Source organism: Maniola hyperantus, chromosome 18 (assembly GCF_902806685.2).
Source record: "Maniola hyperantus chromosome 18, iAphHyp1.2, whole genome shotgun sequence".
Lineage (NCBI taxonomy): Eukaryota > Metazoa > Arthropoda > Insecta > Lepidoptera > Nymphalidae > Maniola > Maniola hyperantus.
The window spans coordinates 12,290,670-12,315,505 of record NC_048553.1 but is presented as its reverse complement, the minus strand read 5'-3'; the positions used below and the strand labels follow the sequence as shown (position 1 = coordinate 12,315,505).

Sequence of the window (24,836 nt, the reverse complement as noted above, 5' to 3'; positions counted from 1 at the left end):
TCGTCCTGTACAGCAGTGCAACACCTCGAACAGGTAGGCCACTCAGCTTGTGTTGAGACGTCGGGCCCCTCAGACACAAACCTCTAGAGCAAATATCTGAGGTACCAGATCCCCAACGCTGATTTTCAGTGACCGCCTTTTAAATATTACCTAAACGTCAGTGGCATAGAATATATAAAGTTATATGGTAGTTTATGTGAAATTGCTTACGGTGGTGTGTGGTGGTTGTAAAAAAAGGAGGGTGGCATGAGGTTAAACAACTCCTCAGAACACGTAATATTGTATAACCTATAAAAAGCAAATCTAAATATATAAAAGGAAAAGATGACTGACTGACTGACTGATCTATCAACGCACAGCTCAAACTACTGGATGGATCGGGCTGAAATTTGGCATGCAGATAGCTATTATGACGTAGACACCCGCTAAGAAAGGATTTTTGAAAATTCAACCCCTAAGGGGGTAAAATAGGGATTCGAAATTGGAGTAGTCCACGCGAACGAAATCGCGGGCATAACCTAGTAAGCAATAAATTAGAAATGACCTTACCCTGTGGATGTCTGATATTAACAGCATAGTTGTCCAGCTGCAGCGCCGCTCGGCTGCCGTTCCTGGTGAACCTGGCCACATGGTACGCGCCATCGTCCACCCTCGCCGCCTCGTCGCCCAGGGGGTGGTCACCGTCACCCACGTTGTACACCATGAACAGGTTGCCGCGAATCTGATGACGATGGTGCTGGACTTCATATTTTAGACCAACAGCATCAGCTTATCCCTACTTACTTTTTTCTGTTCATAAAGCGTTCAAGACATAAACCTAAGCTAGATTTTATCCTGGACCACAACGTCTGAACTATAAATATGCCACGGATAGAATGTCTAACCGTGGTATCATAACAGAAGAAGACCAACCACATTTTTTTTAATTAGCCTGTAGGTACTGTCCCACGATTAGGCAAAGGCCTCCCTCCGATTTTTCCACCAGAGCATTTTTTTTTTAGCGAGCAAACGAGCAGGCGGGTCACCCGATGTTAAGTGATTACCGCCGCCCATGAACATTTGCAGCACTACGTTTGGAATGAGGTCAAAAAGCTCTTCAGAGCACTCTTCATTATTATTCTGTGCTTCTTTGACAGCTAACTGTAAATTTATCTAATTCCTCACGCCATCGTCGCCTCAGCCTACCACGCTGGTGTTGATGATTCTGGGGAGTCCAGCAGTCGATTCCGAAAACCCTGCATCAATCATTAATATAATCACAATAATTGTTGTGATTGGCTGAATTTATGACATTCTTGTTGCAACAATGCATTGTAACCAATAGCAAGCGAACGTCAACCAATTACGGATTGCGACGGCGATATTGTGATAGTGATATTGCAGCTGTCATTTTACTGCAATCGAGCCTCAAAAAGAAGCCAATTTTACCCACAATAGTGATCTGGCACATATGAGCTGCCCAGTCCCATTGAATTATGGAGTTGTGAGAGGCAATTTGATGATTTAGTAAGTACGATTACAACAATAACTAACTTTAAGGAAATCTTTCTTTCAAGTTTGAAGTGTGTCAACAATTTTCGACTTTGAACCTGACTTTTGAACTGTTGAAGCAAACTCACAATTTCCATCTGCATGTAATCCTGTGTATTCGAGGACTCAATCCTCAGCAGTACAGCGTCAGACTTGCTGGTAACGAAGCCCACCGCCACTTTGTCAGTTTCAGTATCGGCAACGGCGCTGGGTGGGTGCGTGTATGTTATGATGCCTCGACCGGGACCGAACTCGTAGGCGATAGATTCTGGAAACAGTATAAGAACATTTAATGTGTCATCAATTCAATATTTCGATCTGCATCAGGTAGCTCTCATAAGAATGGAAACAAAAATATTTTTATTGAAAAAAGTTTTGCAAGTGTTTTTGTTTCGTGATCGTCAAATGAATCTACCGCTGGCTCAAAGTGCTCTTTCTGAACCAGCAAGGACGGCTGCTTTTTCAGATCTCGCACATTGCTAGAGAAAACTGTTATTCAAATTTCTATTTTATCAGTTAAAAAATAAATGAGTGTTTTTTTGTGATGAGAATATGATTTTCAGCATTCTTACTATTATGGATTAGATAGATTTTTTTTTATTAAGTAGTGACTTTTTTGTTTAAAGGAAACATTATTCTGACTGTCTTAGTGTCTCATGAAACATGCTCAAATTGAACAATGGTGGCAAATTTAATGACGGTCAAGAATATGCAGTACGAAAAATCATACCATCACAGCAAATAATCTTACCATCGTAACAAGTAGGACCAGTGAAGGAAGTCAAATCACAATCACATACGTATGTGTTCCACTGTTGGACACAAACACCTTTATTGGCGCAGGCGTTATGAGTGCATTTCGTAGGACCTAAAATTACAACAAAATTAAGTATACTTGATAATATTGTTGATGATAAAAACATTTTCAGTGCTGCTATGGATTTATTAGGTTAAGATTCAGCTGTTAAACTACATTTGGTTATAAAGGATATTTTCAGTTAGTTAATATAATGGAAAGAAATATGCTTGGAGTTTCTCTACGTGATCAAATCAAAAATGAGGAAATCCGTAGGAGAACTAGAGTAACCGACATAGCTCAACGGGTTGCGAAGCTGAAGTGGCAATGGGCAGGGCACATAGTTCGTACAACTGATAGACGTTGGGGTCCCAAAGTGCTTGAATGGCAACTTCGCACCGGAAGACGCAGCGTTGGAAGACCCTCCACTAGGTGGACGGACGACATCAAACGTGTCGCAGCGAGCCGCTGGATTCAGGCCGTGGCGTGTGGAAGTCCCTACAAGAGACCTATGTCCAGCAATGGACGTCTATTGGTTGATGATGATGATGAAGTTAATATAATTATATAGATACCTTCACATCCCGATACTAAAGAGGAACTAGGAACCACGGCATCCTCAATCAACGAAGGCGATTCACCAGGCAGATCCAAACTGGACATACATCCTTCAAACCCTTGCCTCGATAGAACTCCCACTGGTAAGGACGTGTACATGTCTTTCGGTACTCCACCCACGTACAGTACACTGTCTAATTCCAACATTAGATTTGAACCTGAAAAATTAACATTACTGCAAAAGTAAAGATAGTAAAGTAAGCCAAAGGCTCTTTATATTTTACAAACATTAACAACGTTATTATTATGTTCTGTCTATGCCATTGATTTTTCTTCTTGGAGACTGACTAATGAACCTTTGATACGACAAACATGCTTGAGTTCGAGAGGATGGCTTACTTTTTACACAGAAAAAGTTTCAAGTTCAAGTAGGTGTTGTGAAATAAAACTTGATTGTCCAAAAACTATAAGATTTCTTCACTAGCTCAAATTGTTACTCTTTGAATTTTCAAAAACATGAATATAAACTTACTTGTCGTGTGCATTTCCAAATCCTCATCAACTTGCATTGTATGAACTTTCGGTGTTGGTCTTCTTATGGACACCGTATGCCATCTGTTATCATTGAGGAAGCTTTTTATCTTATCTTTCATAGTCACCACTCCATCCCCAAGGTTGAAAACACAGTGTATGTGACCATTTACTAATTCCACAGCTATGAAATCCTGCTTCTTTCCTCCATTGTAAAATAATAGTCCATCCATTTCAGTCGTTCGGAAATAAAAGTCTAAATATGTATTTCCATAAGCTTTTAGTAATGGTAATCCAGCGTAGGTATGTTTTGACTTAAATGTGACCGATTTATAGACATTTAATGAATCTGGTTTCACGAATTTTCCATTGAAAATTATGTTTGAAGCATCATAAATATTGTTGTTTTCATCACTCACTCCGATCCCGAGCGTTTTGGCCATATCTATGTATTTTATTCCATTGAAAATAAACTTTTGAAGATATCCAACGAAATTGGGTAAAGTTGATGTCATTTGGATTTCTTCTTCGGGGTGGTACAAACCTCCTAAATGCAGTGTCGATATTTCTAAAGTAGAAGCTTTTCCTAGAATAGTTTCAGCTGGAAAACAAATCAAAATTATTGATAAAAGAGGTAATTATAATGAGAACACATTAAAACACAACATTGACGTTGAAATAATAGAAACTAGCAAAGTAAATGATCCAATCTCAAAAATAAAATATTACTTCTTCGCATAGTAAGTAATTCTGATGAAGTATTTCTAACTTCTAGATCTAGTTGTTCATACAGTATTACGCTATCCAAATTCTTAAAGAATTTCAGCTACAATTAACTTCATCCACGAATGAAATATTGTACTTAGATAACAACGAAATTGTGAGTGAAGTTAGGTCAGATATCATTTCAGAATTTGGATAGGGTAACAAATTTCTGTGCGAAGGAGTAATTTTCTATTTATAAGATATTAAAATTTACATTTAGCAGCCAGTTTTCAAATGTATTTACACAGAGTCTTTCAGCCGGAAGATATATTTTGCATAGCAATAGCCAAGCTATATTGTTACTTAAAGATATTAAATGTATAGTTCCAAAAACTTGAAGAGTTTAAGGTGATTTGTGACAAACTACAGTGTATCAAATATTACACGAGCTTAATAAATTTGTAGAAACTACTATTTAGTTAAATATCTTAAATTAATTCTTACAACTAAACAATTTGTAACTGTGTATTGTATTGTAGGTGTATTGTTACTACTTGTGCTTTCATTTTTTAAATTCAAGTTAACTAATCTACTTATTAATGAAAATGACAAGATTCTTTTGCCAGTGATGATTGAAATTAAAAGAACAAGTAGTAATACCGATTTAGCGCCAATAGGTAAGATTAATAGTTAAGCTACAAGAAAATTAAATGAAGTAATCTACGAGGAAGAAATTAAAGCAGAACAACTAAGAGGTGAAGGTATCAAGTGCCAGCTAGAACAAAATAAAAATACGATAAAGCGACTATCTACAGCTAACAGGAGCTAAAACATCTAAGGATACTTTTGTAGAACATCAAAATGATAATAAAACGGTCTTAAGATTTATAATTGCACGAACAATATGAACATTTTTGTCTCATTCTATTAGTCTTTAAATTAAATTAGTTTCCAAAACTAGATATTTCCAATTTATAGAAATAATAATGAAATTAAGTGCAATTATTAAACTATTGGTGTTATAACTACTTTCTATTGTTATGTTATTAGCTACCTATTATTGTGGTTGTAATAATGTAAGGTTATTAAGTTTTTAATAACTAGCAAAATAGTTGCTGATGAGACTTCTTTTTCAGTTTGCTACGTATTTCATATTTTTTTTTGTTTTTTCTGATTATGTGTTTTGTTGAGACGTACATTTACTCCATATTTTGTAAGATTCAATAAAAAGCTGTAGATAATAAAATTTTGTTTTTATCTTGATTTCTTTCTTCATCATTATTAACTGTCTTGTTTGTTTTGATTGTTGTAAATCCTTCTTTTTTATCACTGCTACTTTTTTTCTATACTATTTAAGGTACTTTCTACACGTTTAGCTACTCTAACATCAGATTCACCTACTTCATTTTCAGGATTGTTTATTCCTTTAGATAATTTAGCGTAATAATGTCAAATGAAAACCAACCTTATATCCACTACTATAAGGGTGAAAACAAAATGGTGCGGGTGCGTCCCGTGCATACGTACATAACGTACCGCGTACTGGCTGGCCTCCGTCTACCTGCAGCTTGAGGTTCGAAGCTCGTCGCGAGAAGCGGACAGTGTGCCACTTGTCATCCGCCACGTTGCTGCCAGCGAGAAGATTCTGGAGGAATAAAAATACGTCGAATTTACTTATATATTACTTCGTATGGACAGGGCCATTGAATACCATGAGCGGTCGCTTGTTGTGAATTGTGGTATAAAAAATATTTTTTTAGTTCAGTTCAGAATCAAGAGAGAGAAAAATTAAAACTAACCTTTTCTCGATCCCCCAATCTGACACTCGCTCTAACCCTTCCAGCGGCCACAGCCAGTTCTATCCTGTCCGCAGAATGCTCGGACGCTGTACGCAGTAACAGTCCAGCCTTGCCCGTCCGGAACCGAAGCAGGAGCTCTTCAGTTTGGGTGACGTGCTCTGGCCCCAGTGCTGCTGTGAGGTGCTGGCTGCCATTGAAGAGTATTGTTGGTGATTCTGCAAGAAAAAGATATCGATTCCAATACGTAACAAATTTAATTAAAAAAAAATTAAAAATACGACCGCCCTGCAAAAAAATGAACTAAAAAGTTTAAAAAATCATATTTGAAAATGGTGCCAAATTATGTTTTTTTTTTAATTTGATGATATCTAACGACACCCCATTCACCCAAATCTGTTTAGGCACTTAGCAGTTATGGTGGAGTACAGGAACTCCCATACATGACCCCTGAAAACTTTAAGTATGCTTTATTTTTGGCACTCGTGTAAAAGTTTTATCGCAATGATAAAAATATATAATGATGATGAGCCTTAGTTTTCTTTTATTTACACAAATCCATTCACACACACACACACACAAACACAATTTATTTTGTACAAAAATAGTGATTTACCCAGAGGCGGATTAAATGTTGAGAGTGCTCTGCCTAAAGGCAACTAATTTCAAAAGAACGAGGAAACGTCTCATTGCATAGCTGGTTGTTGGTGGTTATACTATTTATATTGTGAACGAGTGAAGAACATCAAATCACTTTGCTATATTAAAGAAGAGGCAGTTTCGGCCACTCCAAGATAATATGACTTAGTAAGGATAATTAGGTAGTGCACGTAATGGAACTCTACATGATCGCGCGCTCCCCTTCGTAATATCTCGCCCCTAGGCACGTGCCTAGTTTACTTTAGAGTTAATCCGTCATTGGATTTACCTCGTCCACAAGTGGGTCCCCCGTAGTTAGTAGCAGAGCAATCACACAACGCTCGGTTCCACCCCTCGGAGCACACCCCGCCGTGCTGGCAGGGCGAACTGACGCATTGCTTCATTAACACGTGGCATGCTGGCCTGACTGATGCTGGAATAAGAGAAAAAATGTAAGTTAAATCCAAAGTTACCCACTGCAAAAAAAGCTGTTAGGTAGTCGTGAAGATAGTTATTATAAATATTCCAAAGCTGAAAATCCCGGTAGAAACAATTATTACCCGAAAACTGACAAACTTGCGAAAAAAAAATGTAAATCAACAAGATGAACTGAGTATTATTGATCCTATTTATATATCCCACAACGTGTTGGACATAGCACCCCGCTCAAGGTCAAGGCCCGAGGTTTGAACTTTGTTTCTACAGAGTACACACCAAAAATTGCCAAACAAATAAAATAAAGAAAACTTCACAATTTGTAAAAAATGAAAAAACTGATGTTATTAAAATCTCAGAAACACAATATTGAAAACTACAACAAAGTTGATCGTATTCATTAGTAAGCGTGAACTTTTGAACAGAGACAACACAATTAAAAATTAAATTCTCTAAATAAGTAATATTCAAACTAACTTAAAAGATTTATTTTAAATAAAATTGCAAACGATATAGCGAAAATAATCTCTCTATAAACATATTATTTGCGGCAAAATATGCTCGTTTACAGTTTTCAACTAATGAATACGTTACGTCTTTTCCAGATTCACTACTGACATCATTATAAAATGAGCACAATATAAATAAATATCTCAACTCTCGCCTGTTCCAATAAATTAATACATTTTTGCTTCTACAGGGTCCCTGATACAAAACGTCGAGGTTCAAAAAATGATTTGGTTGAGTTTCGTCCTGGAGAAATCAACATCATTGAAAAATCAATTGATACCAAGACCGTAGGTACCTAACTAGAATCAGGAGCATATTATTTTTAACTGAATCCTCTCATGAGAGAATTTTTGAACAACTAATTAGAGAAGCGCAATTTTTTGTTTTACCAAGTATACCTACAGAAAATTTAAAAGCATTGTGCATGTCTACATCGCCTGGGGATGTTCCAGTATCGTATGTATAATATCATCATAATCAACCCATTGCCGGCCCACTACTGAGCACGGATCTCCTCTCATATCGTGTGATATGAATATACAGTGCGACAAGGCTCTTTTGGCGCGTTTCGATAATCAGAACTAACGTTGCCGTCAAGTGTCCCTTTTGTTCTTGTTTGAATAGTCTAGGCCTTTGTTCTCCAACAGCGCCCCCCTGTCAATACGGGGCATACAGGTGCCAGGCTGGCACCACGGAGGAGCAGCCGCGGGGATCTCAGCTGTGCTAGTGACGTCTGGCCCCCAAGGGGGGCAGAGTGAGCGGAAGGGACAAGGAAGAGACAAAATAATTTGTAGAGAGTCAAGAAGGCGCCCCGGGAAAATGCCAAGAGCAAGTACCGAACAGACGCCCTCCCGCAATTCGGCCCATATAACCGAGAGGTTGGTGGGGCCATGGGAGGTGGAGGGGTGCCCCCCTGTCAATGTCATTCAAGTGCAAAAAGAGCCTGGTCGCATATGAATATTGTCTTTACTCACCAGAATCCTGCTGCCTTGCATAAGCTGTAAGGTCCTGAGGTTTCCCGTTCAGCACCAGGTCCCGGATGCATCCAACGAATCCTTGTCTCAGCGCAGCAGTCCATAGCGCAGCTGGTGTTCTTGAGGCGGAGTACTCTGAACCGAGCCCCCCAACAAATAATGGGCCATCCAATTCAAGCTGGTTGGATTCACCTGTACAACATTTAGTGTATTAAGTAGAAAAAAAAATCTTGACAAGTAACGCAACTATGGACCGGTATAAAAATCTTAATAGACCAAAATTATTTAGAAAAAAAAACAGCCAAGTGCGAGTCAGACTCACGCACCGAGGGTTCCGTACTACAGTCGTAATTTTTGACATTTTGCACGATAAATCAAAAACTATGATGCATACAAATAAATAAAAATCTGTTTTAGAATGCACAGATGAAGTCCTTTCATATGATATCCCACTTGATATTGTTATCTACTATGAAAATTGAAAATAGTAATTATTAGTTCATGACCACAATTTTTTTTTGTGTGATGTAACCACAAATTCATGGTTTTCAGATTTTCCCCCTTATGTCTGCTATAAGACTACCTGCCAAATTTCATGATACTAGGTCAACGGGAAGTACCCTGTAGGTTTCTTGACAGACCGATAGACAACAAAGTGGTCTTATAAGGGTTCTGTTTTTCCTTTTGAGGTACGGAACGCTAAAAACGACCTGAAGGGAACCGCTGGATTCAGACGACTCAGGAGCGTAGCTTGTGGAAGTCCCTACCAAAAACCTGGGTCCAGCAACGGACGTCTATCGATGACGAAGACTGGAGACCAGATAGGTCTATTCCGGAAAACCTGCATCATTTTTTTAAAGAATATTAGCCATGCTAATCAAGACTAATATTCCTCTTTGCCCTCCAACTAAGCGTAAAGCTTGTGCTAGGAGTGGGTACGACAATGGCGCAACGGATGGGTTTGAACCGCCGACCTTTCGGAATTCAGTCCGCTCCTCAACCGTTGAGCTATCGAGGCTCGCAATTGTTGTGATTGGCTGAATTTATGGTGTTCTGTTGCAACAATACTTTGTTGCCAAATAGTCGGCCTATCAGAGGTATTGCTATCGTCACACTGGAGAGTGCTCCTGTCATTTTATCGTAATCTGTCCCCAGAAAAGTTCATACCAGGAGCTCAGAACTTACCAGGAGTTTTGAACTCTGCGTTAGCACCATCCACAGTGACCCTTCCGTCTCTGCCAGTCCTCCTCATCAGGAACTCATGCCAGTGGGAATCATCCACTCTTCTCCGAGACGCTCTCACCCTCACTCCACCAGAACCCAGGTCCACGTGGACGTAGATGTAGCCATTCAGGATCTCCACGGCGAAGAGGTCCGCCTACAAGGAAGTGCATTACTACTACTAAATACTTCTACACATTAAAGTATGGGATTACCACACGTTGGCCACGTGAATAGTAGACCATCACTACCAAAAATAAAATCAAAGAGTGAAACACAAGGTAATTTAGGTCGATGTATTTTACTTTGATGTTACAATGGCACCGATTCCTTTGTCTTACTCTAAACTAAATTTAGAGTATCTGCGTCCTTTTCTTTTTAAAAATGCTAAAAAAGGAACGTAACATGACTTTCACATTTAAAGACTCTAAATTTTAGTGCACAATACAAATTTAAACAGATAGGTTCGCGACTGCGTGCTAAAATCACGGGTTTTACCATCTAAAAATTAAATTTAGAAATGTCAAACTGCTACTGTCCTTTTCATATTACAATAGTAAGAAGAGGGTGCGAATACTCTAAAATTAGGTTGTGCTTAGAATCGGTGCCACTCGATATTCGAAATCTATCAACTTTATCGAGATGTACAATCTCGTACTAAACCCTAGTAAGTAAGCGCTAGTACGGGTTTGTAAATATCGAAAACTGCTTGGGATTCTTGATTACTTATCTACCTGTTTTGTTTGTTCTAGGTTGTAGGTTTGTTTTTGAATGTTTCCTAAAACTATATAACTCGTGCTAGGGATACGATTAACGCATTCCATTAAATATTCTATCTTAAACTACACACTAATAATTACTTTTACAAAAAAAAATGAAATCATTAAGACAAAGAGAAACTCCAAAAATACCATCGTCTATTTGTCCAATATAAGTCCCGCAAATTGCTTAGTGCGCGTGGCCGCAATTTTGGTGACGTTAGCACTAGACTGAAGTTTCGAGCTGATTGTATATTTTTATTTCAGCTGTCGTCAAAAAGACGTCATTTCGATGTTAATGAGACACGGTTCCAGCGCCATAGCAATTTGCGGGACTTATAAAGTATTATATTTTAACATAGATTCAAATTACATAATACTATTCTCCCTTTACAATCTCTCGCACTGCCAAGAGTCACCGGTAGAGATCTCTTATAGAGATAAGTGCTTCCCTGTCCACTTTTACTCTCTTTTTCTTACTGTAAATGTTTTTTGTACAAAAAATAAATAAAAACGAAATAATTATACCTAAATAAAAACAAAACGCACAGGAATAAAATGATAACTCTCGACAAATGTCACCCAAAAGCAGTAGTTTTAAATTTTCACTTTATTACATACGTAAGTAACGTGTCTACTTTTTACATAACATTAGAATATCATCGAATAGTAGGTGTACATTTTATTTCTTACTAATGTTAGTGATTTATTACCACTTCTTAGTATTGTACTGTACTTGTAACTTAATTATACCAAAATCAGACATTCAATATCGATCCATGTCATCGATAATTCAGCTATTCGTGTCCATTTCGTGACTATTAGTTCATTGTCTATGCAAGTTAGTAATACATTGGCTAACTAGGGCCTGAATACATTGATGACTATTGTATTTGCAGACAATTACTGCAGTTTACCAGTTTAAGGGCAACGCACACTTGCAGAGTAGAGTGGTGGCAAGGTAAACGTACTTTTAACTGACTTCCAAAAATGAGGAGATTCGCAATTCAGAGATACGGTAACCATTATAATATACTTTTTTTTTTGAAAGTTTACTTGAATAAAAAATATAATAAATATTTTTTATTCAAGTAAACTTTCAAAAGTGCTTTTGAATCACCGGATGCATCTACCACTGAATTATGATATTCATTGAATTAATAATATACGGTAAGATGAATTACTTATACAGTGATACGGATACGGAGATCAGACAGACAGACGACACTTTCGAATTTATAATATTAGTATGGATATCTGGACTCGTGAACTTTATGTTCCATAGAGGCACCATACATATTTTTGTCTTCACACAACCACCTAGTACCTATAAGGTATATACGTGACAGGTCAAGGTGGCAATCAGGGACAGAACGCCCCGCACACCCGCACAGTTCCCGCGCTAAACCAGTGCGGGCGAGCGCAGGAGACGAGCGGGTGTGCGGGACGTCCCCCACCTCTTACCCCGATTGCCATCTCAACCTGTCGCGGATAATCATTGTTTCAACAATTTTCAGTATAATTAATATATATTTATGTCTTGAATTCCATCGACAGTGATTTTGAACTATTTTAAAACGAAAATATTTCTCATAAATACATAATATCCTAGAAAAATGATAGGTAAGTATAATATACTTGAATCTAAAACTGCTAACTTAACTATCTTTACCAAAAGTAAAAACTAGAAATAAAAGCCTTGATACAAACTACTCAGACTATTTGAATAGCATTCGATAAAATAAACCAGACATGCAAATCGTAGGATTGTTCACGGTCTAATAATAACAGTCGGTAATAAAACTACCAAGAAATATATAAATTCTAAAAAAAACTATGGAATAGTAATGAAATTAGTGTTGTCAGTGAAATACCGAAAATAGAAAGCTTTACACAGAAAAAATATTGAATAATATTTTAAAAGCTGGACGAAGTAAAATAAGCTCAGGCAAACTTTCAATACTTCAACACCAAAGAAGTGTAATTACTTATTAATTAAAATAAACTGCTACTTCGATTACTATAAATCACCGTACTAAGAAAAAAAATCTATAAATAAATAAATAAAAACTTTATTTTTTTTAAACTAAATTTTACACTGTTTAGAAAATCTAAAAACAACTTATGAAAATATAAGACCAAAATAAATTTTGAGAATTAAAAGAATACTATATTCTATCATATCTACGTTCAAAAAATCTATATATTAAAAAAACCTAATGTTGTTGTATTAATATCAAAATAAACTATGGGATAATGGTGCGAATTTGTGTAGGTATTAATAAAGCTTTTCGTAAAAAGCTCCAAGGTTACGTCCTTTCTTTTCAGTACTAAGTATATCCAGTACCATATAATATAATAGTATATTGTATTACATTCAGTATTACCTAAATACGTTGGGATAAAATAACGTGCTTGGGCTGTCCCCGATTAGTCGACATTTCATCAACGGGGGCCCATTGGCCGAATTCGTTGACAAGTGTCGGCCAATGTGTAAACGCTGTTCTAGGATTACGACGAGATCCTTTGTTGTTTGTATGAAATTCTAAGAAAATCGGTAAGCTGGCCAGCGCAGGCCAAACACGGCAGACTTCAAGTGATCCTGTACAACTGTGTTGGGCCAATATTATGATATACTAGACTCTTAAAATATAGGCGTTCAATAAAGTACTGCATACACAAAATACGTGGTGGAAGTGAAACTTGACGCTCAAATCATGATATTGCCATATTCTATAATAATTATTATTTAAAAAGCGCCCTCAAATAGCTCCTTACAGGGCACGAAGGTTGCACAGGCATGCCGCGCGAAGCTCCAGCTGACGTTTGCCCTTATCCATCGTTCCACCAGTCACCACTCACCTCCACTCGTCGCCGCGCTTGGTCTGCGTTGGCCCTTAGACGACTCACGCTCACACAGAGTCCAAGCAAATCGAAGCGAAAAGCCAAAACTTTACACTGTTACCTCTATCCGCATAAAAAATGCACTTTATCATCAACCAAGAAATAAAAATGTTTTATTCTCGCACATTCGATTATAATGCGCATTTTTAGACTTTTACGTCACTATCTAAAATTGTAGATAGTAATCATAACTGTGTCAGTGTGAATCGACTTTTCAGGACTATTCCAAGCATACCTATCTACAGAGCCTTGTAAAAATATACATTGGCCAAATACGCTTGGCCAAAGCACTTAGCGAAAATATACAGGACCACTTGGCCAATATTTGCGTCATTCAGCCAACACTAACCAGCTGTCCCACCAACAAATCAGGTAACGACCAGGTGTTCAGTATACCATGTGCTCAGGAATCTACGTGCACACAAATAAACACAATACACTTCAAAGTGGGTGAAACTTTATAAGGTACCATACACAAATTCCCCTAATTCAGTGTTGCCATATTTTATTTTATTTTCCAACACCTCCTTGCCTCGACCTACCATGCATAACAGCTCAGTGGATAAAACTAGGACATTACAAAATTAACATTTAAAACCTTCCCTATTTCCGTGATACTGAAAAAAGGGGAAAAAAATAAAAAAAAATTTAATTGTTAATATTTTGCTTTCTAGTATTTTCATACGATAGAATTATGATATTTGGACCAAGCAAAGGTTGATTTAGATGTATTGATAATAACAGCACCACATCACTACAGATGCGGATGATGTAAACTAAATCAGGCCCTAATCAAGCAGGTTGAGATGGCAATCGGGGTATGAGACGGGGGGACGCCCCGTACATTCGCACGTAACCCGCGCTCGCCTGCACCAGGTTAACACGGAGGCTGTGCGGGTGTGTGGGGCGTTTTTTTCTCGATTGCAATTTCGCGTACTATAATTAATTTTTTATGTAAAAAATACCACGAAAATATGGAGTTTTATCAAACCGCAGAAGTTATAAAGCTTGATTTAATAAAATCTAAATCGAGGCCACAAAATATTAAGCGTTGATTATGAAGTTAATGTCTATGCTTATCCACTGAGTATAATTTATTGAGATTGCAAAATTTTCCCTAAATTTCGGGTAATCAACAATTTTAATTAACTTTTCAACAAGTCCCGAAACGCAGCCGAAAAAGGAATGAAGAAAAATGTTGAAAAGCATTTAATATTTTCCAATGGTAAACATCACGAGTATTTAACGAACCGATCTGTACCCTTAGTAAGAGTTTTCACGCTCGACGACTACTTTGATAGATTTCGAGTATCGAAATAGTATAACGTAAGAGTAAAATGGGCCTAAAATCACTTGTTTTAAAACCCAATTGCGGCCATTCATCTGCAGGCATTCATAAAATCTTGGCATAAGATTGTTCGTCGTTTTTGTTGCTACTTTTAGATTCTATTCATTATCATACAAAATCTCTCTGCCACTGACATAGATAATAATATTATATTAAGCGTAAAAAAATTTGAATTGAAACCTCCTTTGGTTGCACTGAAGTTAAAGCATTATTTTGTAAAGAAAACAATAAGTAGTTTTTTTTATATAATAGAGATATACGTGAATAAAATACATGATATTACGTTATGATGCACTCTTTTTGAATTCATACAGGATTTTAAGATATTATGAACATATATTATAAAAAATTAATATATTATTAGATCAGCCCCCCAATTGTGTAAGAATAACGTTTTCATCGTTATCATAATCGTCAACAAATTCTGCCTTTTGATTGGCTTTAAAAAAATATAAACAGCGAATCAACCAATCAAAGGGCAGAATTTGTTGACGATTACGATAACGATGAATACGTTTTTCTTACACAATCGGGGGGCAGTTTTTTAGTTGTCGTCATACTGATTCGAAATCAACGTTGTCGAGATACGAAAACTTTTACTAAGCCTACTGAATATAATATCGGTTCCAATTTACTGAATACACATGATATTACTACGAAGGCCCTTGATACAGCCTTCACGCGGCCTTCGTCTGTTTTATAAGGCAGTGGTCCGACCGCCGCGCTGGCGAGATAACGACTAACTATCGGCGATTTTCTCTCTCAAGAAACGCACAATAAATGTACATTCCGTGCAAACGAAAGAGATGCATATATCAGAAGTTGCCCTCTGACTGTTCACACTGTCGGCGACGACTTGCTTTACTAGTTTTGCCGCTGAGCGACGAGCTTTCAATAATAAACTCACTCAGCGATATTCGTTCCGCTATGCTCGCTCGCTTGAACACGTGTAACGCGCGCGCAGGTTTGCACAAGAGTGAGCGACCGCGGGTGAATGGCGCGCACTTGCACACTCGCTTATAGCCCGGCGACAAAACTATCGAAACTACACACTCGCTTCCCGCTGATCGCCAACTCGTTTAAGTTTCTAGTTCTACTCGTTTCTCGTTCATCGTCGGTGGTCGGACCACTGCCTCAAGCATTGAAACCTGTTAAAGGAATATAGAAAACGTTTCATATACGTAATATAGGCGCCTCTATATTAAATTTCGCAATCTCTCACGAAGGTTACGATGTGATGGATATGAAAGTGGAAGGAGTTGCTTATATCTTCAGCACCTGTATTACGAAACTTGATTGATGCATTGCGATCGTCGTAATCGTAGTTATTGCCTTGTATTTTTCTACCAAATAATTGATAATATCTATGCAGATCTATCCATTAAATTCAGTAATACTATTTGCTAACTCTTTTCTAAATTTTCTGAGAAATTTTTGAAAAATGTTTCTATTGTAAGTACCTACCTACCTTAAAAAAACTATAAAGTCACACTTTATATACGTAACAGTCCAAGATGACAAGGCATACAGCATAATGCTGAGCTGGGACCCTTTTTCGTGTTGTGCCACACATGACAGTTTGTTCCGGCGCTTCTTTTGCTTGAAGCGCATTGGGCTTGTGCTCAGGTGGAAGAAGCGCCGGAATAACCAGCTCTTTGTTATAAGATGTGATGTGTGGCACAGTTTGGTAAATAAATTTAAAATATAAGTTAAGATCCTATTTTATTAACAAATTGTAACGATCCCCATTTTTGTACTAAATGTAATCTAATAAGATTTCTAGCTTAGATGTAAAGCGGATAAATGTACATTTATTATTTTGGTCGAAATAAAGACAAAAAAAAAGTGCTTCTATAAACAATGTAAATTGTTTATAGAAGCACTATTATCATTAATGTTGGAATCCCCCTCTACTATTATCTATTAATAAGTAGACGGAATGACACACTTCATTTAAACCTTCGTGGTTTTTTTTTTGCTATGTCTAAAGTGGACTTATTAAACATTCTTTATGTTGATAATTAAAAAAAACGTCTTTTCTCTTTCTTTCTTTCTTTCAATAGGCCCGATTGCGATAATCGCATTGATGCATCAAAAGTTTGTAATACAGGTACGGAACATTAGTTCCCGATGATGATGGTATGAAGATGGTTTCGCCAATGGTATCTGACCGTCCAACCCCAAAAGCTTCACCCCTTACCGTGCAACCTACCCTTGGTGGCTTCGCGCCCATGTTGAAGAGGATCAGGCCGTTCGGTTCGTTGGTTCGGAACTTGAAGGATATGGTGCCGGTCTTCACTGCCTCCCATTTTGGTAGTATCTGCCGAAATAAAGAGAAAAAATAATTGACCGAGCGAAGCGAGGTATCTGAACCTTCTTGAGTTTCTTCTTCCGAACCAGTGGTAGATGTATCCGACGATTCCAAGGCACTTGTGAAAGTATACTTGAATAAAAAAGATTTATTATTATTATTATTATTATTAGTGAAATTGCACTTGTCCGTCTGTCACAGCCTTTATATCTTCTAAATTACTTGACGTTTTTTACTTAAAATATAAACATAATATGTAAACTGATGGCCTTCAGCTGAATATTACTTAAAAAAATGTAAATAGACTAGCTTATTCCCGCGACTTCGTCCACGAGGACTTCAAATTTCACACCCCTATTTCACCCGGGGTCTAATTTTCAAGAACCCCTTAGCAGATGCCTACGTCATAACAGCTATCTGCATGTCAAATTTCAGCTCGATCCGTACAGTAGTTTGAGCTGTGCGTTTATAGATCAGTCAGTCAGTCAGTCACCTTTTCCTTTGACGATGCCCGCGACATCGACGGGGTGAATTTAGGTAACTCTGTACCAAATTTCATCTAAATCGGTAAAATTGTTGGACCGTGAAACGCTAGCAGACAGACAGACACATTTTCAAGTTTATAATATTAGTATGCATTGTATGACAACCTCCCTGGCGCAGTGGTAAGCGCTGTGGTCTTATTAGAGGGAGGTCCCGGGTTCGATTCCTGGCAGGGATTTGGAATTTTATAATTTATAAATTTCTGTTCTGGTCTGGTGGGAGACCTCGGCCGTGGCTAGTTACCACCCTACCGGCAAAGCCGTGCCGCCAAGCGATTTAGCGTTCCGGTACGATGCCGTGTAGAAACCAAAGGTGTATGGGTTTAATAAAAACTGCCATACTCCTTCCAGGTTAGCCCGCTCCCACCTTAGACTGCATCGTCACTTACCATCAGGTGAGATTGCAGTCAAGGGCTAACTTGTATCTAAATAAAAAATAAAAAAAGTATAATATAATTATGTTAAGTATAAACACAGGAACAATCGGTTTATCAGAATGTCGATCGTAATAACTTTAACCCTGCGCCGAAGGGCCGGTCATTTGTACCGAGGCCATAGGCCCGGTCGATCGTACCCCACACGCTATAGAATATAATCTATATCGTTTTAATTCCCTACACCGCATTGCATTGATAAATTATGTAGACAATCATTGTTTATTGATAGCACATCCGATAAAATACACACAGTATAAATACATACCTAATATAGTTAAGAGCCCGTATCGAAAATGGGTAAGGGCATGGAGTTTTCAAAAATCTTGAAATACCATTTCTGGCCGAGAGCTCAATTACTAATTTCTTTTTTTTTTTGTTGTTGTGCCTTATCATGCGATCAGTCGATGGACTAAGAGCAGATTGGTTGGAGGATAGGTTGGTGTGATTGGAGACAACTTCCCCAGCGGGAAAACTCCATGAGTCTCAGCTAATTATCCAGTATATGCTTTCTCTTTAGTCGACGGATGGCCTGCGGCATTGGCAACTGCACTGCCAGACGATTTGGATGGTTAGTAAGTCTTGTTTTGTAGTTGCAACTATAGCTTTTTTTTTTTTTTTGTTATTCAGATACAAGTTAGGCCTTGACTGCAATCTCACCTGGTGGTAAGTGATGATGCAGTCTAAGATGATAGCGGGTTAACCTGGAAGGGGTATGGCAGTTTTTATTAAACCCATACCCCTTTGGTTTCTACACGGCATCGTACCGGAACGCTCTATCGCTTGGTGGCACGGCTTTGCCGGTAGGGTAGTAACTAGCCACGGCCGAAGCCTCCCACCAGACCAGACCAGAAATTTAGAAATTATAAAATTCCAAACCCCTGCCAGGAATCGAACCCGGGACCTCCCACTATTAAGACCAAAGCGCTCACCACTGCGCCAGGGAGGTCGTCGAAGCTTCTTATTTCTTCCTTTACTGTGTTGATTTTTAAATACTAATTTCTATAGATATAACTTGAAAAATGACTTTCACACATACAGGGTGTAACCAGAACGCTAGCAAAAACTATTGTTGGATTGCGTTCTGGTTACACCCCGTACTTAGATTATCTTGTGGTATAAATTGAGGCATTTCTATACGCAAATACCAACTTATCGATATCGATACCCCACGCCCACGTCACATAATACGTATGGGGATTAGGGTATTTTTTCCAACCCTTTTCTTCTCAGCCATTTTTATAACTTTTGTGAAGAGATTCTTGATATTTCAGCGTTTAAGCTATTGTGAGTGATTTTCATATTATACATTAAATCTCTCACTCAGCTATACTTACGTGTTTAGTCGACGTTAGTCAGATATTTGCTATAGTGGTTTGTGTCTGAGCGGCCCGAGACGTCTCAACACAAGCTGAGTGGCCTACCTGTTCGAGGTGCTGCACTGCTGTACAGGAAGATATTGCCTATACCATGTACCACTTATATGATACCTCGAATAAACATTATTCTATTCCATTCTATATATAGAGAGCCTCAATAGCTCAACCGTAAAAGGAGTGGACTGAAAACCGAAAGGTCGACGGTTCAAATCCCGCCCGTTGCACTATTGTCGTACCTACTCCTAGCACAAGCCTGACGCTTAGTTGGAGAGGAAAGGGGAATATTAGTCATTTAACATGGCTAATATTCTTTAAAAAAAAAACTATTCTATTCTATTCTATTCTATACGTTAGCCCGACTAGTTCGAAACTAGTCGGATTGTGTTTAGGTAGTATAACAATAACCCTTTTTGTTAGCGTTCTGGTTACACCCTGTATTTAGATATCTTGTGGTATAAATTGACTTTCTTTCTATACGCAAATGCAATAGCTATGAACCCTGGGTTGGCGTAATACGAACTTATCGATATCGATACGATACCCCATGCCCACGTCACATAAACTTCCATTACACGACAACGGTATACGTATGGGGATTAGGGTATTTTATTCCAACCCTTTTCTTCCCAGTCATTCTTATACCATTTGTGAAGAGATTCTTGATAATTCAAATATCTTTATTTCATGCACCCACGCGACTTTATCTGTGTGAATTTGGTTTTTAATTATTATTTTTTACTAAATGATGCCCGCGACTTCGTCCGCGTGGATTAAGGTTTTTAAAAATCCTGTGGGAACTCTTCAATTTTCCGTGATGAAAATTAGCCTATGTCCTTCCCCGGGATGCAAACTATCTCTGTACCAAATTTCGTCAAAATCGGTTGAACGGTTGAGCCGTGAAGCTGACAGACAGACTGACAGGCACACTTTCGCATTTATAATATTAGTATGGATTTTTATTTTCATGTACCGAAATTGTAGTTACATAGTAGTGATAAATTAAGTTACATTGGAAATGCTTATCTCTAAATAGAGATTTCTTCCAGCTTCCCATTCAGGTTTTAAAATTCCCGTGGGAGCTCTTTGATTATCCGAGATGAATCTATAGTACACAACAGGTCGAGATGGCCAGCACGGAGACCTGCATCTTGCCCCGATTGCCATCTTGACCTGTCGTACTATACATAATCTCCCTTCGTGTGCGAGTCCGATTTGCACTTGCCCGTTTTTTAACCGACTTCAAAAAAGGAGAAGGTTCTCAATTCGTCGGAATCTTTTTTACATCCATATAACATATCGATATCTAAATATATAAAAGGAAAAGGTGACTGACTGACTGACTGACTGACTGAATGACTGACTGACTGACTGACTGATCTATCAACGCACAGCTCAAACTACTGGACGGATCGGGCTGAAATTTGGCATGCAGATAGATATTATGACGTAGGCATCCGCTAAGAAAGGATTTTCGAAAATTCAACTCCTAAGTGGGTGAAATAGGGTTTTGAAATTTTGAAGTCCACGCGGACGAAGTCGCGAGCATAAGCTAGTCAATCAATAAAGTTCGATCACATGACCTCATAAAAGTTCTACAAAGTTCCATAAGTTCCATGGCAACAGCTTGTATACATAGAGAGAGAGCCAGCTAGTGCCAGACCTTCGTTATTTCATAAAAGCTGAAAGATTATGTGCGTACTAGCTAATGCCCGCGACTTCATCCGCGTGGAATAAGGTTTTTAAAAATCCCGTGGGAACTCTGATTTTCCGGGATAAAAAGTAGCCTATGTCACTCTCCAGGTCTTTATCTATACCCATAAAAAAATCACGTCAATCCGTTGCACCGTTGCAACGTGATTGAAGGACAAACCAACAAACCAACAAACCAACAAACAAACACACTTTCGCATTTATAATAAGGGTACTGATTGTCCCCAAAACAGGGAGGTACGATTAGCGACTCATCAGTTTGGCTCATGGTGGCTTTGGAAGATAACAGGTAACAAAGGTGTGATAGGGGGTCGCCACGATACTAAGGGTGAGATCTATAGAGCGCACTTTGACTTTGCTTAGACTTAAGACAGAGTTAAAAAGAGACAGAGCTATATCTCTCACATAAATCTGTCTCATTTTAACTTATTAATCTTAAGTCTGAGCAAAGGCAAAGTGCGCTCTATAGATCTCAGCCTAAGTGTCTGGCAATGCATGACGTGATTAGGTACTCATACTATTCCGAAGAAAATATAAAAAAACTAGCTTATGCTCGCGACTTCGTCCGCGTGGACTACAAAATTTCAAACCCCTATTTCACCCCCTTAGGGGTTGAATTTTCAAAAATCCTTTCTTAGCGGATGCCTACGTCATAATAGCTATCTGCATACCAAATTTCAGCCCGATCCGTCCAGTAGTTTAAGCTGTACTTTGATAGATCAGTCAGTCAGTCAGTCAGTCAGTCAGTCAGTCAGTCAGTCACCTTTTCCTTTTATATATATTTAGATTAGACTTTCTTCAGATTTTATAAAATAACGAAGGTCTGGCCCTCGCATGGCTCTTAGACCAATACGCGAGGGGATTAACTCCTTTTAGCTTTTTACTCCAAATTCCCTCCTTCCTACACCATTAGCCAGAGTTCACGCTATCGTAACTGTAAATCAGTTTATTGCTATTAGCCCGTTGCCTATATTTGGTGTAATTACAATAATTTAGGAACACTTAGCGAAGTTCACGCTATCGCAGTTTAGCAAGCGTACAGTTGGGGTGGAAGACCCCACTTGACGACATCAAACGAGGAGCCTCTGGATTAGTCAGCCTTTTGCCTCATTTTGTAGTTTTGGTGATTTAATATCTTTCAAACCCGCAATGTATAGCGCGCTAAGCTCAGGTCAATGCCCCGCCTACGACGTAGTCAGATGTTTTATTTGAAATATACCGTGAACTTTTACAAAATACTTACTATAGGATTTTTGTTTTTTTCCGCGTTTTTTTTTGTGGTATCATACCAGTAATTATCAGTACTATCACCTGTTTTCGTTTTTGCTAGCGTTCTGGTTACAGCCTGTATATTCTTTACTAGACTCTTACTGCCGCACTCAGAGTCGCTAGTCGTTACTAAGAATGAGTTAAAACAGATTTATGACAGACAAGACAGATTTATGTGCGAGATATAGCTCTGTCTCGTTTTAACTAAACTTAAGTAACGATTAAGCGACTCTGAGTACGGCAGTATGATTGCTAAACTATGATATTAAGACGCTATTAAAGGTCAAAATACGGGTGCGTGGTAATAAATAGGTAAGAAAATATGAATGGATGTAATTATTCATAAATAAACCACGAGTAAAAAGGTCTAGGGTATACGTCAGAGGATTTTAGTTCCAAGAAAATAGCAAAACAGGTCAAGTGGGTGTCAGAGCACGCCACGCCCCCATAACATAGGGTTCCGTAGATATGCTAGTCATCTTAATTATATAAAAGATTTAATAATAAAATCTATCAACGGATCGGGCTGTTTGGCACGCAGACAGTTATTATGACGCAAGCATTCGCTAAGAAAGGATTTTTAGAATTCATCCCCGTGAAACAGGGGGTGAACACCTTCAGGGGGTGAAACAGGGGTTTGAAATTTGTGTAGTCCACGCGGACGAAGTCGCAAGCATAAGCTAGTAGCTAATAACTTTCGTGGTCATTATAATTTCTTAAACGGTAGTTTTTTTTTCCAAAAACTGTATATTAGGAATCCTTATAATGATTTAAGAATCACCGAGAGGGTAAACCAAATTTTTTTTTGATTCACAGCTTTTAGAGCTTTTTAAATTTGAATCGACTGTTAGGCGGAACGAAGTTCGCCAGGGCAGCTAGTTGTTTATATAAATAAATAAATTAAAAAAAGCCTTGTACACTCGTGCAAAAGACCACCCACCTTGTTTTGCTACGGATCCCTAAAACGGCTTATATTGAAGTAGTGGAGGTTTATTAAAGGGGTTTCATTAAGTATTTTGCCGTCAAATGGTTTTAGGTTTAGAATATTAAGCATTGCGTGTTGTTGTTTTGTTAGTAAAGTCATAAGCTTATTTCACACTGCGGGATCTAAATATATATAAGGAAAAGGTGACTGACTGACTGACTGACTGAATGACTGACTGACTGACTGATCTATCAACGCACAGCTTAAACTACTGGACGGATCGGGCTGAAATTTTGCATGCAGATAGCTATTATGACGTAGGCATCCGCTAAGAAAGGATTTTTGAAAATTCAACTCCTAAGGGGGTGAAATAGGGGTTTGAAATTTCTGTAGTCCACGCGGACAAAGTCGCGAGCATAAGCTAGTGTAATATAATTTAAGTACTTATATGCCGTTTCTTGACAGACAGACAGACAGACAACAAAGTGATCCTATAAGGGTTCCGTTTTCCCTTTTTAGCGAGATAATATATTAACAAGTATATCTCTGCTTTTGAGGTACGGAACCTTAAAAATAAAACCATGATAGAGGAAAACTCAAGAAACAAACTGATATCAATGATGCAATAAACTGGAAGAAGAAAATTTGTGAAGTACTTCCTATACAGATACAGATACCGTCGAACTTACAGAAAAGTTCTTTGCTGAATCGCAATAAAAAGCCTTAGCGAATCAATACTTGACTCAAAGAATGAAAAAAAATTCTTGAAGAAATACGTTCCAACCTAATTCACTATAGGGACGTTGAAGTGATAGGTGCTATGCGAAAGTGTGTCTGTCTGTCTGCCAGCTTTCCACAGCTCATCCGCTGCGCGATTGCGGGAGAATGACAGCTACAATGTCACAATCGCAATCATCTCTGATTGGTTGACGCTCGCTCACTATTGGCTACAATACATTGTTGCAACAAGAATCGCACAAATTCAGCCAATCAGAACAGTTGAGATTGTAATAATGATTGATGCAGGTTTTATTGTTAGCGCACTTATAATAATTAATTATCTCTGACAGACGTCACGTGATGTGTTGCATCACCATCTTGAATCGATTGGTATAAAAGCGAGTATTTGATGATTCTTAAGGCAGTCTGTGTTCACCCACAGACGCATTCGACTATTAAATCCTTTTGTGTTTAGGTCGCATTTCTGATTGAGTGGTTTCAATAGCAATTGTGCCCTAATCAAGTTAATATTGCAGTAAGGTTATTATGAAAGGCAAAACTCTCGATAAGCCGCTGTGTGTGGTGGTTAATATTTAACTTCACTTCTGGTATGTTTATATTAGACAATCGCCCTACCGTTCAACTAATTTTGATGACATTTGGTACCGAGATAGCTTGCATCACGAATTTAATTACCTAAATCCACGCGGACGCAGTCGCGGGCATCATCTAGTAAATAATAATAAAACAACTGGTAAACATAAATAATAAACATTCTGAGCGGAGACCCGTGCTCAGTTAGTTAGTAGGTTAGCGATGTATTGTGACTGTTGTAAATTAT

General features: G+C 38.2%; 1 protein-coding gene across 4 annotated transcripts in view; it reads right to left on the bottom strand.

Moving 5' to 3' along the window:
- The window catches only part of Nrx-1 (Neurexin 1), a 181,380-nt gene that overhangs the window by 17,838 nt on the left and 138,706 nt on the right, over nucleotides 1–24,836 (bottom strand). Inside the window, exons 11-21 of one of the 4 annotated variants that reach the window (XM_034977960.2) lie at nucleotides 16,906–17,025; nucleotides 9,660–9,852; nucleotides 8,475–8,666; nucleotides 6,845–6,988; nucleotides 5,920–6,134; nucleotides 5,648–5,765; nucleotides 3,417–4,016; nucleotides 2,902–3,102; nucleotides 2,282–2,398; nucleotides 1,620–1,798; nucleotides 550–721 (exon numbers count right to left, since the gene is read on the bottom strand). In XM_034977960.2, coding sequence (XP_034833851.2) covers nucleotides 550–721; nucleotides 1,620–1,798; nucleotides 2,282–2,398; nucleotides 2,902–3,102; nucleotides 3,417–4,016; nucleotides 5,648–5,765; nucleotides 5,920–6,134; nucleotides 6,845–6,988; nucleotides 8,475–8,666; nucleotides 9,660–9,852; nucleotides 16,906–17,025 — 2,251 coding nt within the window. The remainder of the gene's footprint in view (nucleotides 1–549; nucleotides 722–1,619; nucleotides 1,799–2,281; nucleotides 2,399–2,901; nucleotides 3,103–3,416; nucleotides 4,017–5,647; nucleotides 5,766–5,919; nucleotides 6,135–6,844; nucleotides 6,989–8,474; nucleotides 8,667–9,659; nucleotides 9,853–16,905; nucleotides 17,026–24,836) is intronic. The other 3 variants (XM_034977961.2, XM_034977962.2, XM_069504637.1) reach the window with 3 other exon arrangements.